This window comes from Sinocyclocheilus rhinocerous, unplaced genomic scaffold (assembly GCF_001515625.1).
Source record: "Sinocyclocheilus rhinocerous isolate Xijiao unplaced genomic scaffold, SAMN03320098_v1.1 scaffold3266, whole genome shotgun sequence".
Taxonomy (NCBI): domain Eukaryota; kingdom Metazoa; phylum Chordata; class Actinopteri; order Cypriniformes; family Cyprinidae; genus Sinocyclocheilus; species Sinocyclocheilus rhinocerous.
The window spans coordinates 265,629-282,746 of record NW_015623466.1 but is presented as its reverse complement, the minus strand read 5'-3'; the positions used below and the strand labels follow the sequence as shown (position 1 = coordinate 282,746).

The 17,118-nt window shown below is 37.7% G+C and overlaps 1 protein-coding gene across 1 annotated transcript in view; it reads left to right on the top strand.

The window, feature by feature from the left end:
- Positions 1 to 17,118, top strand: part of LOC107748743 (protein sidekick-1-like) — a gene marked incomplete at its 5' end in the record, with an annotated part of 201,234 nt that overhangs the window by 121,158 nt on the left and 62,958 nt on the right. Inside the window, 7 exons of the mRNA XM_016563717.1 lie at positions 3,329 to 3,444; positions 3,532 to 3,727; positions 5,585 to 5,683; positions 7,639 to 7,830; positions 8,424 to 8,545; positions 13,264 to 13,373; positions 15,217 to 15,367. Coding sequence (XP_016419203.1) covers positions 3,329 to 3,444; positions 3,532 to 3,727; positions 5,585 to 5,683; positions 7,639 to 7,830; positions 8,424 to 8,545; positions 13,264 to 13,373; positions 15,217 to 15,367 — 986 coding nt within the window. The remainder of the gene's footprint in view (positions 1 to 3,328; positions 3,445 to 3,531; positions 3,728 to 5,584; positions 5,684 to 7,638; positions 7,831 to 8,423; positions 8,546 to 13,263; positions 13,374 to 15,216; positions 15,368 to 17,118) is intronic.

The window sequence follows — 17,118 nt, the reverse complement described above, 5'->3', positions numbered from 1 at the left end:
AAAAAAAAAAAAAAAGTATGACAAACAATCAGGACTCTGTTGTGATGTTGTTGTTGGCTTATATAAGACCTGTCCTTTCATTCGACTGCCTCCTCTCTCGCTTCAGCCTTTTAGAAGGGTACAGGATGTATAATAGAATGTGAATATCTTTTTTCTTTCATTTATTGTGTCCGTGCTACAGCGTGCTGCTTTCAGAAAAGGTCAGAAATGTCTCAGGTGCACCATGAAGATTGTAAACTGGGCCACTTAATTTACCTGATGAATTTTAATACTGTTGCAATTCTAACGTCAGTCATTTTAGTGGCCTTGGATATTGTTTATGTACTTTTCATTATAAAAACAAGAGCCAGCTCTGTAACCTTGGACTATTTTTGTTATTGTTATCAAATTTGACAATGTGACTATGGCCACAGCTCAGTCCAAATTTCCAGTTTTCTAATCTAATCAACAGATTTTTTGGGGACTTCAGGCTTACATTTATGCATTGGCACTTAACTTTTTAACATCTGTTGTCACTTTTCATCTCAAAATGCATATTTTATGTTTTTGTGAAAAAATTATTTACAACTTGTGTTTTCTGCAATTAATAAGATCTTCACAGATAAAGTGTCCCTCAGTAAGTTTGAAAATGTCCGATTCATTGTGATTTTTGCAGTTCACACTGTCATCCGAAAATAGATGTGCATGTGTCACATTTGGAGGGAGAATCAGATTTGGGATGCATTCAGCTTCAGTGTGAATGTAGCTTGTCAGACGTGCTCAGGTGGTGGCCGTACCTGTTTGTCTTGTGCATTCAGCAGTGCTCACTTTTCTTGAGTGCTGTTTAACTCCGAGATGATCGCTAGGTATGTAGGTGGAAGCTACGTACATTCAGTCCAACATTGTGGTGATCAGCTGTGTCCCACAGCCTGTCAATTTTAAGGCTTTGTTTGCTGAAAGCTTTCCATTACGTCAGAGATGCAGGTAGTCATTAGAAATGAGTCACTTGAACTGAGACATTACCAGCTTTATCCTTTGTTGAAGGCAGAGCAGGACTTACAAAAAGCTGGATTTTCTTCTCTCAGCTATCTTTTCAGAAGCTTCTTTTGAAGTCTTTCACCAAGACCAAGAGAAAGAGAACAGATTAAGCCATTCTGGTTAGTTTATGGGCTGATTAATTAGTGGGGCAAAAAATACATTATAAGTCTTATACACTACCAGTCAAAAGTTAATTTTAAACTTTTAAAATTTTAATTAAATTATTTTAAAGGGGTCATGAACTGCCTTTGTTTTTTGTTTTGTACTGTTCTCTAAGGTCCACTTATAATGTTATCAAGATTTTTACATAAAAAAACATCATAATTTAGAAGTAATAGGCTATTTTGCTGTCCTGTCTTTAACCCCCCTCATCAGAACGCTCTGTTTGAATAGGCGTGGCTAAGAGTTGTGTAAATTTGACAGTCTACATCCTTCATAGATGGACGCTGCTGTGATTTAGGTTAAAAACGCATACATACTCACTACATATCAAACAATCTGTAATAACAGACAAAGCAATAGTGATCATGTTATGAAAACAGTTACACTTGTGTGTTGTGACGTTACTGTCGGATCCAATATAATCGGCACAGCATCGTCTTTTAGTTTCAGTCTTTCTGAAAATCCTGTTTTGAATTGTGCCTTGTTATTGACTTGATCTGGCACTTCATTAAAAATAAAGCTCTTTAAATACAGTTTTTCGTTTGGTTTCTGCGTAGACCTTCATTTGCCGCTCTTGTCATTTACCTACTCTATGCCCGAATCAGTGGGCGGGGCTAAACAGGCAGCGATGTAGAAGCAGGCGTTGATCTTCTTCTGCAGAGGCGGGGTTTATCCACACTATTACATCATAGAGTAGAACATTCCACAAGCTGTGGTTTTGGCAGACTGGCTTCAATATAAGCTGCTTTTAGACTAACAAGAACGTTTTGAGTTCTGAAACTTACAGAATGTTTTTATAGCACAACGACCTCTTACATGTCAAAAGATCAAGGGAATTTTGGTTTCTCAGTTGACCCCTTTAATATTAATATACAATTATTATTTATGTTTCACTTTAAATTATTGTTTGATGTTTTTTATTATTTATTTATTGTTTTTTTGTTGTTGTTGCATTTTTTATTTATTTATTGGGATAAACCCTGGTTACACTTTATTTTGATAGTCCACTTTAGACATTCTACTAACTATAAGTAACTTTGCAACTACATGTCAACTAATTCTCATTAATTTGCAACTACATGTCTACTAACTCTCAGAGTAGACTGTTAGGGTAGGTTTAGGGTTAGTAGAATAAGTTGACATATACTTGCAAAGTTTCTCATAGTCAGTATGCTGTATGTTGTGGACCCATCAAAATAAAGTGGTAGAAGATAATAAGCAGACAGTCTACTAATACTCTAATGACTGCTAGTTGACATGTAGCTGCAAAGTCACTTACTGTTAGTAGAATGTCTAAATTGGACTATCAAAATAAAGTGTTACCTAAACCCTTTGTAGTCTCACATAGACAGACCTTCAGACTGACTGCAGAAGGTCTGGACTCCATCGTAGCTTTCATTGGTCAAGGACCGCCCAAGAGGCAGTCTGACCAACATGTAAAGCAACCAATCACAGTTTGTTTTTATTTAGGAGCATGAAAATATAAAGTCAATGTCTCTATAATAACAGACCGGCAAATTATTCATTCAAGAATGTCATGAAAGTTTACTGTAACAATGCCGCAGAGTCTATGTCGTAAACTTCACATTCTTTTGAAAATTCTGCGTTTAGCTCATCCTGAGAAGCGATTATTGTCACAGTTGTAAACACGATGGCTTTCTTCTTACATGAGGGGATTTGGCATCACGTTGGCTTTGTTTCGCAAATGCCTCCCGAAAATCCTGTAGAATTTAACCAATGAGATGATGACGTCGAAACTCCCGAAGTATTTCCCATTTTGCTTGTCATATACATCAAACATTCAACCAATGGTCCATGGGCATGACATCTGAGGCTGAGACTAAACCCTTTGAGTTGTACTAAGGGTACATGCATATATTTGACTAGCAGTGTAGCTGATCAGAGAAGTCACAATAGGACGGGGGTGTCCAGTCCTGCTCCTGGAGGGCCACTTTCCTGAAGAGCTTAGCTCTAACACACCTGCCTGGAGGCTTCTAGCGATCCTGAAGACCTTGATTAGCTGGTTCAAATGCGTTTGATCAGGGTCAGAGCTAAACTCTGCTGGATAGTGGCCCTCCAGGATCAGGTATGTACACTCCTGCATTAGGATGTTATAGAAGTCTAACATACAGTATGTACTTTCCTCTAGTTCCTACAGCTCCCCCTCAGGGTGTGGCGGTCAAGGCAGTAAACTCAACCACAATTGAATTTACCTGGAATCCACCACCTCAACAGTTCATCAATGGCATTAATCAAGGCTACAAGGTAAACTCAATTCTCCTCTACTGGTTCCCATTGAGTCCCTGTTATATACAGAAAATATGATATGTTTTGTGTTGGTCTGTGCCTCAGCTGATGGCGTGGCCTGAACGATCTCCAGAGAATGTTATCATCGTGACCATCACCCCTGATTATCACGGGACACGCCACCTCGGTTACATCAGCGGCCTAAAAAAGTTCACCTGGTACTTGACGTCAGTGCTGTGTTTTACCACACCAGGGAATGGACCCCGCAGTGTCCCCAAACTGGTGCAGACTCACGAGGACAGTAAGTAATAGACTGTTAGTCTGTCAGTCCATACTCTAGGTCATAAGGTTGTGTTTCTGTCTCTCACTGAATCATATTATTTAATAAAATTGCTGCTCAGAATCTGATTGATTGGATTTATATAAATTGTGTCTGTCACAAAACAAGCACAATTAAAAATGTGGGGGGGGGAAATCACAAGAACCCTTGTTTATGAAAAACAGGCAGAACAAATGTGCAAATCATCTGTGAAAACGTCTCGGTTACGTATGGTGTGATCAGCAGCAGCTGGATGCAATAATCGCATGCCAATGTGCATTGGCTCGTTTAGTTTACACTCGAAGTGGATTGGTCTCTCTAAGCGAGATCCCAATTTCGTCGGTCATCCGACGTGACGTCGAGTGTGACCGACTGAAAGGGAACATTTGTACATAAATAGTCATATTTAGTTAAAAAGAACAGTTACATAAAATTGGATTTAGAAATTATTTACCCAAAATTATTCTTGTTCTTCATGAGTAATTCCGGTTGTACCTTTATGACAGATGCTGTTTTAAAGAGAAATTACCCAATGAGCTGTGCTGTTTGACACAAAATGCACTGAAAAACATTTCTATAATCATATTTATAGTATATATAGGTGTGTGTTTGTTCTGGTATATATGGTTTATGAGGACACACATGTGTATAATGACGTGGGAACTACAATGTAAACATGGTTTATGAGGACACTTCATGTGTCCCTGTAAACCAAATGGATTAAAAATAACATACTAAACTGTTGTTGTTGTTGTTTTTTGCCAGTAGTTTTTTGTAACGGGTAGGTGTATGGTTAGAATAAGGGGATAGAAAATACAGTTTGTACAGTACAAAAAACATTGTCTATGGAAAGTCCCCATAAAACATGACGTTATGGGGACAAAATGTTCCCACAAAGATGGCAATATCTGAAACCCTTGTCCTTGTGGGGACATTTTTTTGGTCCCCATGAGGAAACAAGCTTATAAATTGTTTTTTTTAATCTAAAAATGCAGAAGGAGGGGTAGGTTTAGGTGTAGGGCGATAGAAAATACAGATTGTACAATATAAAAACCATTACGCCCAATGGAATGTCCCCATAAAACATGGAAACCCAACTGTGTGTGTGTGTGTGTGATTTTAAAAAACACAACAGCCTCAAAATGGAATTTACCACAGTCATGAATATTTACTGTTATTGCAAAACCGATGAAGCACCTGTTGCATGAACTTTTTAAATCAGTTTTAATGGAGGCTTCAAAGATAATTAAGTTAAACAAAATACTAGTTCAGAACAAAATGTTTATCTTAATTACTGAGAAAGCCAAACCACAAAAAAACGCTCTTTGGTTGGCAGGAAATATTTAATATATGTAGCTTACTGCCAGCTTTTGGCCTTTACATCAGCTTCATGACACAGTGTTCTTGCTCTGAAACTCTACTGGGGTAGTTTGGAGGTGATAAAATACCAAATTACAAAATGTCTTATAAAAGTCACATTAATTAAAGTACTTTTTCAGACTTAAGTACAAATACTGCTCTGTGGGTCAAGCCGATGTAATTATATCAATGTCTTTAGGCATGCGACACTACAAGTGAGAAATTAGTTGGGGTACTTTAGGAGGAATGTTAGTGAGAAAAAAAATGAATGAAATGAAAAAGCAACAATGTTTGTGTATGTGTTAGGTTTTGATATCATTGGGATCTTTGTTGTGATTCATTATAAAGGGACTGAATAATGCTTTATTTCACATGTTTGATCATTAGAGTTTGGATTAGTCTAATCAGCCCAATTAGCTACAGTAGAAAGAGCTTAGAAACAAAAGGAAGAATGCAACCAGGAAATGTCTGTGTGTTTAGTTCCAGGCCCTGTTGGTCGCTTGAGCTTTACAGAGATTTTGGACACGTCTCTGAGAGTGAGCTGGGAGGAACCAGTGGACAAGAACGGCATCGTTACTGGTGAGTGTTTTTGACCTTTATGCTGCTTTCATTTATATGAATCTGTAGAAAAACTGGAAATTATGAGCAGACATGTCACAATAATAAAGGAAAGCACTTATATTTTGCAGCAACAAATCTGAATGAGTTTATTTGCACCAGCATTTGCAAAACTCAGTTTAATTGTTCATTAGATTTGTCTTTGCTGTTAAATGAAATCTAATCTGCCCCCCTCTGTTTAAATGTAGCTGAACGTTGCATTATACAGAGCAGGTGAGCCCGTAAAGGAGCTCCATTTTCATTTGCCAACTCTTGGGTGTTCGTATAGCTTTATTAATGGATACACTTCTATTTAACACTTCATTGAGTTTTTGCACAAAGGCAATTATGGCATCGTTGTATGCGTTCAGTTGGCAGAAACAATTTTCGCTCCCTGTTGCACAGCTGTAAAGGATGCTTTTGTGATTGTGTGTGTGGGGGTGGGGCACAGATGCATGTGTTTTAGTATTCCGGGAGTTCTATTTATCCATCTTGTGCTGGACTCATTACCACAAGGAACAGAGAACGCAAACAGATCAAAATAAAAGAAATGTTAACCGTGATCAAAAGATCTGTAAGCATGAGTTGACAATCCAGCATAAGACAAGAACATGAGCGTGAATCTCACGAAACCTGTTAAGAACACTTCCAGGTCATATTTTACCCCAAAATCAAGAAGATTTTGCTTTTGAAAAATGAAGACTTTTTAGAGCAATGAGTATTTTTGCACTGTGAAATTATTTTAAAGAGAATTAAGCACATTTCCCACCAAGTTATCATTACTGTAATAAACAAGCAAATAAATAAATCATTCTCATTAAAGTAATCCAAAAACATGTATTTTTATTTTAAATAAATGCTGTTCTTTTGAACTTTCTATTTATCAAATAATCCTGAAAAAATGTATCACTGTTTCCACAAAAATATTAAGCAGCACAAGGATGATGTGACACTGAAAATTCAGCTTTGCCATCACAGGAATAAATAGCATAAATAAATGTATTTATAATATTTTGCAACTGTTTTAAAAACATTTAAAAACCCGAAACTTAGAATGTTTTTTTAATAATACTGTAAAAATGAGAATCTAGTGAAAATTGATCTTTGAGGATTATGAAAATTAGATAAAAAAGGATGGCAATGAGAAGACATTACTGTAAATAAATAGTGAGTAGAATATTTCTACAATGTCCAAAAATGGCTGAACCAACAATTGTCATGTAAATAATGTCAAAACTAAGTCTTAAAAATACATGGGTTTAGTTTATGTATGCAAAATATCATTTATTTTCTTTTTCATTTCTTTGTTTTGGCTTGAAATGTGACCAGAACAACACATTTTCATGAGTCACTCATGACATCTCAATAATGCAGAGAAAGAATTAGATGTGGACTAACGAGGCAGCAGTAGATTGATACTAGACATAGATTAAGCCGAGTGAGTTGCGGAACGGCGCTGGATGTAGATCGAGAGTTTGGAGACGAATGAGATCAGACATACATTAGACTAAATAGCTCCTGTCTATATCAATGTACACAGCATTGTTGTTGAATGTTGCCTATGCCTGTTCTCCAGCGAGCTCTCCCAGCGCAAAGCTTGATTTATGAGCGCCTCAATGGAAAAGGACATTCAGCGATTGGAAACAGTGCTGACTCTGGGAGAAAATACTCCCAATAAACAGCAAATTACATAGGATCTCTGCTGGCTATTAGTCTCAGTTAGATGCGGGTTAGGGGGCAGAGTCCTGGGTCTAGACAACTCACTACAGCAGTTCCCCATTTCACCCACCTTGTTTGTTAAAGAGAGATTGTTTATTTCAAGTTCAAGACCTCAGAAAAATTCCTCAAATTGACCCGTTCCCACGGGTTTTGTGCTGTAAAGTGTGTAAAACTCAAATTACTTTCCAAGTTTTAATGAATGTGATGGTGTTTTGCAGGTTACCTGGTGTCCTGGGAAGTTCAGGGGAAGAACCAATCGCGAGTGGCACGTACTTTGACCAACTCCACGTTGGACTACAAGGTCACCGGTCTGACATCCCTCACTACGTACACGCTAGAAGTGGCAGCTATGACGGAGGCGGGCGTAGGAACTCTAACTTCCTCCACCATTTCATCTGGAGTGCCACCAGGTCTGTCGTAGCTTTTAAACATAGACAATTAAAAATAAAACCTGCATTACAGGAGCTACTCTTCCTTATTTCTGCATGAATATTGTACACAAGCAATATAAGAATGAGTGATGATCTTTTATGCTGGTCTTTTTTTGCTCAGAAACTGCGAAGTTGGTGCCTGTGTGCTTTCTCTCACTGAAAGAAGGCAAATGCTGAACTGGCTGAACGCCAAGCCAAAACCATAATGCCTGCTGATAAATTGCATATTATGAGACATTAGGGAAACAGACGTCTACATATCTCAAAGGGAATTTCAGGCAGCTGCGAGACTATCGTTCCAGTGTAATTTCATCAAAGGTTTCTCGAAGCAAATGAGACTTTTTATCTCTGCACTTCAAAAGAATCGCAAATCTCTTTTTTTGACTCAGTCCCTCGTGCAACATGGATCTACACAGTGTTATTAAAAATATTCCGGTCAAGATTTCGAAATGTGTAGTGTTGTTGACTTTAGAAGGCATGCTTGTGGATGTTTTGTGGTTATTGATTGTTGTGATGTGTGGATGTTGTTTAGAAGTAACTTTTAACTTTTGCTTCGTTTCGGTTTCACGCAGAACTTCCCGGGCCTCCATCAAATTTGGTTATTTCCAAGATCAGTTCACGATCTGCTACTCTGAAGTTCCGCGCAGGGGATGATGGGAAGACGACCATCTCCAAGTGGATTGTTGAGGGGCAGGTGAGTCATATTTCAGTTCTTCTTTATCCGATCGTTATCTGCCTACCATCACGCTGGCCTGAAGCTATACATCCTCACAGTGCTCCCTGATGAGTCTTCACTAGCAAATAAAAATTTACATGATAATGAAACGTCCCTGCAGTGTTGAGTCAAGTACTTATGGTGATTTGTGTAGACTTTGTCTCCTAATCCTGGGAATGTGCATTCCAGTTATTTTGACAGCTTGATGGATAAATCAGTCGAGTTCTGGAGGATTTAAGGTGGGACAGTGAGGCAAAAAATGTCTGTGCTATTTTTATTTAAAAAACATTTTTTAAATGGCTGTTGCAATGTATCTCACAAAAAATGAAATGAGTTCTTCTTATCTTGTTGACTTTGTCGATCAACAAGATTTTCGGCTGTTGAAATGTGTCTCAAATAAAATAAAATAAAATAGTTCTTGAGGGGGACAGTGGAGCAAAAAATATCTGCAATATTTTTATTTGTACAGTAGGTTACTGAACAAAATTTTGACTGTTGTATCATGTCTCGTTAAAAATAATTAATTCATAAATAAGTAAATAAATAAATAAACAGGCAAACTAATCAAGTTCTGAAGGATTTAAAGTGGGACAGTGGAGCAAAACATATCTGTGCTATTTTTATTTAAATATTTTAAAAATGTCTGTTGCATTGTATCTCACAAAAAAAAGAAATTAATGAAACAAACAAATAAAACAAACTAGAGTTCTTCTTCCGTCTTGATTGGTCAATTAGCTGTAATGTGTCTCAAATAAAATAAAATAAAAAAGTTATTGAGGGTTAAAAGTGGGACAGTGGAGCACACACAAAGGTTTTTGCCTGTTGTGTCATGTTTAAGAAATAAAATAAAATAAAACAGCTTCTTGAGGATTCAGAGTGGGGCAGTGGAGCAAAAACAATTTCTGCAATATTTTTATTTGTACAAAATTTTTGACTGTTGTATCAAAAATAATACTCAAGTAAAGTACAGATACTCAAAAAGTGTACTTAAGTACAATACTCAAGTAAATGTACTTAGTTCCTGTCCGCATCTGATCATGTCTCACTAAAAAAATTATAAATAAGTAAATAAACTAACTAATCAAGCTCTTGAGGATTTAAGGTGGGATTGTGGAGCAAGAAAATCTTTGCAATTTTTATTTGTTGGTCAATGTATTTTGTTATTTTATCATGTTATTTTGTGTCACAATAAAGAAATGAATGAATGAATGAATGAATGAAAATGTTAGCTCATAATCTCAGTTTGATTCAGCCAATCTGCTCATCAGTTTAGTATACTTAAGGTTACACCGTGCTTATTTGGTAGTGTTTAAGCACTCAAACCTACATCCAGCTGTCATCACAAGGCTTTAAAAACAGCCAGCATGCAGACTTATCACACATACTCGATTCACTTCCACTCAGCACTTCCTTTTAAACCTGAATAACAGCAAGTTCCAGTTGTGATTGCCCTCCATGGCTCAGAGATGTATTGAGAGCGCATCCTCGCCCTTTCCACATCGCCTGCGACTCTTGCAAAAGTGATGACAGATTGAATCACATGACTGACTCCTAATTTGTAATCGACATCAACTCTCTGAACTTGACGGCGCCGGGCCGGAGCTTGCGAAAGGAAGCTTCTGCTTTTCATGTGGCGGCACTTGAATTCCAGAGTTGATTGAGGCCGGGCTATCTGCCGCTGCAGAAATCTGTCACCGAGCGAGAGAGAGCCCCTGCATACGCACCAGCTATGAAATACAACGGCAGTCTCCAGCATAAGGTGCCACGCGTCCAACATCTATCACGTTGGCATAAATGCTTACCGCATACAGTACACTCCACTGGTCATAGTAAATCTTCCTGAGTGCTATGAGCTTTGATTGGTTTAGACTTGGCTCGCACAATGTGTTTGAAATGGGGCAGTGGCTGGCACTGTCCTGGACTCAATTGAAAAAGCTTTAACCTGCTCCGCTCTGCATTCCCACTGAAGGCCCGTTCCCTACAAAACACTCTAAGAGCCTTTGGCCTGTGACGTACCGGATATAATGAAGTGCAGTGTGGGGATTTTTCTTCTCCTTCTTTCATTTACTTTGCTGCTTGGACTCTGCACTCGACAAATACTGAGAGATACCGTTCTCAAAAGGGGCTGAAAAATGGCTCTTTTCAGATGTTTGGAAATGCCTCATGTAGCCAGACTACTGCCATAAAGTCCACTGTTTATTCTGGTGAAGAATCAACCATCTGGCTGATACATAAAATGACAAACCGCTTTTACTTTGTGACATTTTTAGGGTGTATATCTCATTTACAGACTAAGTCTTATAGATTTTGTAGTGCTTTTGTAGCAGCACTTGAACTTATAAACATGATTTTGTGTTCTGGTGATAAATGAAGGAATATTGATTTGCAGTTTTCATCTGATAGTCTGTAGGATTTTTTAAAATCTATTTATAGGATGGTCAAAGTTAATGTATAAAATTAAAATATTAAATTTGTTTAATCAAGTATTTTTTAAATGCTTCACTGATATTTATTGTGAAAAGTAAACACATTTGAAATAAACTGAAAATCTTTCTCTTCAGATTTATTTCCCTGTCATTACTCTATTAGTGGGTAGAAAAAAATGATACTAAGTAAATATCTTCCAGATAATGTTTTAATAGTTTGTTTTGGGTTTAGTACAGTGACAGCCAATTATTTAATTTTGCAAACAACATCTTATCTTTATAATAATATAATAATAATACTGTATCTAAATAATACCAAAATAATTGTCTTTTTCTAAAGTCGTATGACTGTAATAGCAGAAGAATAAATGTGAAGAGTAATATTTTTTTAATTATTTCAGATGTGTTTGCTTTTCACTATAAATTCCGTTTTTAAAAAATTACTTCATTAAATATATTTAATGCATATTTTAAGTTAGTACATTAACTTTCACCCTTAACATTTGTGTGAATGGGTCTGTTTTATAGAAAATAATATAGATGCCTTCGTTTTTTAAAGGGTCATGAACTGAGAAACCAAAATTCCCTTGATCTTTTGACATGTAAGAGGTCGTTGTGCTATAAAAACCATTCTGTAAGTTTCAGAACTCAAAATGTTCCGGTTAGTCTAAAAGCAGCTTATATTGAAGCCAGTCTGCCGAAACGACAGCTTCTGGAATGTTCTACTCTATGATGTAATAGTGTGGATAAACCCCACCTCTGCAGAAGAAGATCAACGCCTGCTTCTACATCGCTGCCTGTTTAGCCCCGCCCACTGATTCACGCATGTAGTGTTTACAAGAGAGGCGAATGCGCAGGTCTACGCAGAAACCAAACAATAAAAATGCTCTGATGATGACAACAAGACGCTGTGCAGTGCCAAGCTGGGAAAGAACTGTCTTTGCATTGCCTTCCTTCTGATCCCATATTTTTAATGAAGATCCAGATCGCATCATTAAGAACTTGGTCCTTTGTTCACTTCATTTTACCGCGGATTCGTTTACAAACGAGGCACAATTCGACGCGGGATTTTCATAAAGATTGAAACTAAAAGACGATTGTGTGCTGACTATATTTGGATCCGACAGTAATGTCACAACACACAAGTGTGAGTAACTGTTTTCATAACATGATCACTATTGCTTTGTCTGTTATTACCATAGACTGTATAAAAACATGGACGTAGTGTCCGTGACGTAACCCGTAGACTTCCAACGAGCGTTTTGAAGCCTAAAGTAGGCGGAGCCAGCCGTCGCCATCTTGGCAGCGCGTCACTCCCGGATAATCGAAAGATCCCATCTTTTTAATGAAGATCCAGATCGCATCATTAAGAACTTGGTCCTTTGTTCACTTCATTTTACCGCGGATTCGTTTACAAACGAGGCACAATTCGACGCGGGATTTTCATAAAGATTGAAACTAAAAGACGATTGTGTGCTGACTATATTTGGATCCGACAGTAATGTCACAACACACAAGTGTGAGTAACTGTTTTCATAACATGATCACTATTGCTTTGTCTGTTATTACCATAGACTGTATAAAAACATGGACGTAGTGTCCGTGACGTAACCCGTAGACTTCCAACGAGCGTCCCCCCTCAGTTGTCATGAAGGGCAAAATTAGCTATATAGACCAAAATCATTTTTTGAACCAGGCTGTAAACATGTTTTTTTCTGCTGTAAAGTTGGGCATTTTAACATGGGGAGTCTATGGGATTGACTCCCTTTTGCAGCCAGCCTCTAGCGGCCAGTTGATGAATTACAGTTTAAGTCACTTCCTTGTTGGCTTCACCAGAGAGCGCGGGAGGTTGCCGCTCGGTTATTACAGATTGTTTGAAATGTACTGAGTATTTATGCGTTTTTAACGTACTGTAAATCACTGCAGCGTCCATCTATGAAGGATGTAGGCTGTCAAACTTACACAACTCTTAGCCAATCATAGCAGTGGGCGTTTACTTCTGTTCTGAGTCTACAATCTGCCACACCTGTTCAAACAGAGCGTTCTGATGAGGGGGGTTAAAACAGGACAGAAAATAGTTACTTCTGAATTATTGTTTTTTGATGTAAAAATCTTGATAACATTATAAGTGGTCCTCAGAGAACAGTACAAAATTATTTTAAAAAAGGCAGTTCATGACCACTTTAATACATCCTTCACGAGGGGATCATCATATGTAGGGGTCATTGGTATTGTTGGCACAGACTGAACAGCAGGGCTCTCTGTCTTCAGGTGGGCAGTATCGGTGAAGAGGAAGAGTGGAAGGTGTTGTACGAGAAAGAGAATGACCCTGAAGCTCAGGTGCTGGAGGTGCCCAATCTCACACCGTTCACACACTACAGGTCAGCGCTGTTTCACTACAAACACACATTAACTGCATTAACACAGAAATTGCCATGTAAACAGCATTTTCATTTACTTTAATCTGAATAAATACACATTTTAAGTGAGCCTAATCAAATGAAGAAAAATGTAGATTACTCCAATTACAGTTGCATTACTGAAGACACGTATACACCTTAATCAGATTATGATTCTGTGCCTGCATAAACAAATCGAACGGTTCACAGTTCAAGTCAGCACACTATGGCAATGTTTTCGCTTCTGTGTTTATGCCTCTGATCTTGTTATTTTCTGCTTCTTTCCCTGAGGATGCCGTTAATTCATTCCTTTCTTCTTTCTTGTTCTTTCTGATCTTGACGTCTTTGTCTTATGCTAAAAAAAAAAGACAATTGAACCTAGATTAGCTACAGAATTGCTGAGACATAGTGTGTGCATGAAATCTATTTACACACAGAAAACACTTTATTTTATGCATGGACTTCAGAATTCACTACACACTGCAAGTTCTGCGAGTGACGGTCGCATCTGAATGATAGCTCTGTGTGTGTACAGAATACAACACAGTGAAAAATCACTCTAGAACATGTGATGGTTGACATAGTGATAACCATAGCTGCAATATAGCATATGGCATCTTGTGGATATAAATAACAAACATGGACGCCAACCTGTTTGGTGTTGATTCTGCCAAAAAGAAATAATAGAGACTAGAGCTAAAATAGTATCAAAATGTATATATTTGCGAAATGTGATTCAAGTTTGTTTGCACATTTCTGAATGAATATATATATATATATATATATATATATTCCAAAGCCTGTTTCAATATACTTAATTATTAATAATTAATTGTAGTTAATTATTTAAAACATATTACTTAGCACGCTTACATAGACCAACTATTACGAAAATAGTGCTATTCAGTGCTATACTTTATGTGTCTGCCATAATAGTCATTTTTGAATTAGAGGCCTGCAAGCCCGTCGAGTCCACATTACATACAAAACTGAACTATTTTAATAGCTGAAACAGTAATATAAGCTATTTTGGGAGAAGGGGGGGAAAAAAAGACGGGCTCAGGTCGGACTCGGGCCAAGACTTCTGATGAGCTGTCGGACACGGGCCGGGCTAGGGCCTGAGCGTCTCGGGCCAGGGCCAGGCTAGGGCCTATATTTGAGGCCCGTGCAGGGCTCTACTTTGAATCTTCATTTGGGGAATTTTCAAAAAAAATATGAATATATGGAATTAATTGTGCTTTATTTGAATAATCAGGTAATATAATTTATTTAATTAAATCTTTTAATCTATTGACATCCCTTATTTCAAATGCTCTATGCCAGAATTTGCTACAAATCTACTATTCACCATATAAAAATTAGATTTTGTAAAATTGTACCTATGTACCGTTTGATACATTTGTCACACGTAAACTGTTTAATTTGAATATTGTCTTATTTACGGTGCGTCAATAATCAGACTATTTCATTTGGTGAGTATGAAGATATTGCTGTTATCTAAACAGGTTTAATGTCTGACTTCATCCGTTTGTTTCAGACAGCTTGAATCATCTCTGAGCTACATGATGAACTGCTTGCCTCCGTGTTTTTCTCTACCCTGCAATTTATGTCAGATCTTATGGATGTTATCGCAGCCTCTGCATTTGTTCTGCTCACTGATAAACTTTGATTTCATGGTAATTGGTGCAATTATAAAGTGAACTGCAGCGAGCACATGCCCCGCACAGGGTTCCTCACAAACTCTATACTGCCATATACTTTCCCACTGGAAAGTCTGACCAGTGTTAAGTTTTAGCGAAGTGACTGATTAACTTGGTGGTTACAGGTTCCGAATGTGTCAGGTGAATATCATGGGCCCGAGTCCAGTGAGCGTGCCGTCCCGTGTAATTCAAACCCTGCAGGCTCCTCCAGACAAGGCGCCCAGCAGTGTGACGGTGCGCACTGCCAGTGAGACCAGCCTCTGGCTACGCTGGGTGGTAAGTGCCATTGTTATTAAAAATCTTGGCTGTAGATTGTAAGTTCAAACCTCCATAAGGGAATTTATCACCATTCATTGCTACAGTATCATCATTGTGTCCCTGAGTAAACAACATAACCTCTGTTTGCTCCAGAGGGCTGTATAGTAAAACTATACTCATCAAATGAAGTGTTTCATTAACATGTCTGTGACTTTTATCAATCAAATTGTTGCTATTATATAAGACATTTCAAAGATTAATAGATATAATTCCGCAGATTCGTATTAGATATCTCTGAGAAATATGAAGTAAGCCAAGTGCATTATATTCAATTGAGTTCATTCAATAATTCAGGGTCTTGCTTCATTTTTTGTTTCTTAATAAAAAAAGGATTCAAGGAAACTATTACCTTGTAACTTTCAGTCCTAGTGTTCTGACACATGAATACAAGCTAGGATGTTGAAAGCAGGGTGTTTTAGACATCTGTTGATTCTCACCTGATATAAAGACTGCTGACATGTGAGAGCTACTGCCTAAATTGAGTTTCTCAAATTGAAGCTCTTTACCTGTCAAATTAAAAGCACATGAGAGCTGATGTTTTGCCAGTTTGTGACATCTCACTTATCTTTTGGCACCCAATCAAAATCGTTCAGTTGATTTTTGGGGGGGCACGTAAATGATGTAGCATTATTAAATATGCGTATTAAATATAAATATGAGATTTATAGGAGCATGTATATTTAATTGGGTTAGGCCGAGCTCAGCTGGCTTGCTTTAGCTATGTTCAGGACTCTGCTGGGGCTGTGTGTTATAGAGGCCGCACGGTTTATTTTTACACTGTTTTTTTCTTTGGTTTTGCCTAATGAAAAAAGTTTTATAAATTTAGTCTGTATTTCTTCATGTTCTTTATTTTTAGTCCATTTTACCCTGAAGGGCATATAGTTTTAGTCAAGGAAAATAATATTTTGAAGGTTGAAGATACTGCTCAGAATCAGTGTTAATTTTGACAGGCATTTTTGATTTAGTCTTAGTCTTTATCTTGAGACGAAAATGCTTAATAGTCTTAGTCACATTTTAGTCATTTGAGTCCTTTCATAGTTTTAGTCGACGAAAAGTCATTGCATTTTTGTCAGCTTTTAGACATTACTTTTAGTCAAACTGCAGTTACCAACATTTATTTTGGTAGCTATTTTATATGTAGATTCAAATATTGTGACAAAATTAATTTTGTAGGGTGCCACAAGTTTGTTAAAATTTCCAAAAGGTGCCGCGACTAAAAAAAGGTTGGGAAACACTGCTCTACACGATAGACATTTGGACTGCTGTGTGTGTATTTGAGCACTGAGAACTGATCCCGTGCTGTGTATGAGAACTGAAGAAGTGGATCGTGCGCGTGAGAGAGCACTTCTATCAGCGCGATTCAGCCTATCCCGCCTTCACCAACTTTAAGTTAATCGACAATGAATTGTGACGTCTGGTCACCTTATCCCTACCCCTTCGGGTGCTGAGGCCATTGTTTCAGATCGCTAGTTAGCATTTTGGGAGTCTATCCATCCACTGCGGCTGCCATACTGAGACTAGAAATGCAAACGCCCCTTAACCGATTGCAATCCAATGACAGGGACGCACATTTTGAAGGACAAGACAGTAGCCTATAGGGTGTATTTTGAACGTCCGGTAGTCTTCAAATAACATTATAGTCCCGTCTCGTCTTGTTAACGAAGACGCGGCATAAATTTCATCATAGTTTTTATCATCAGATATTAGTT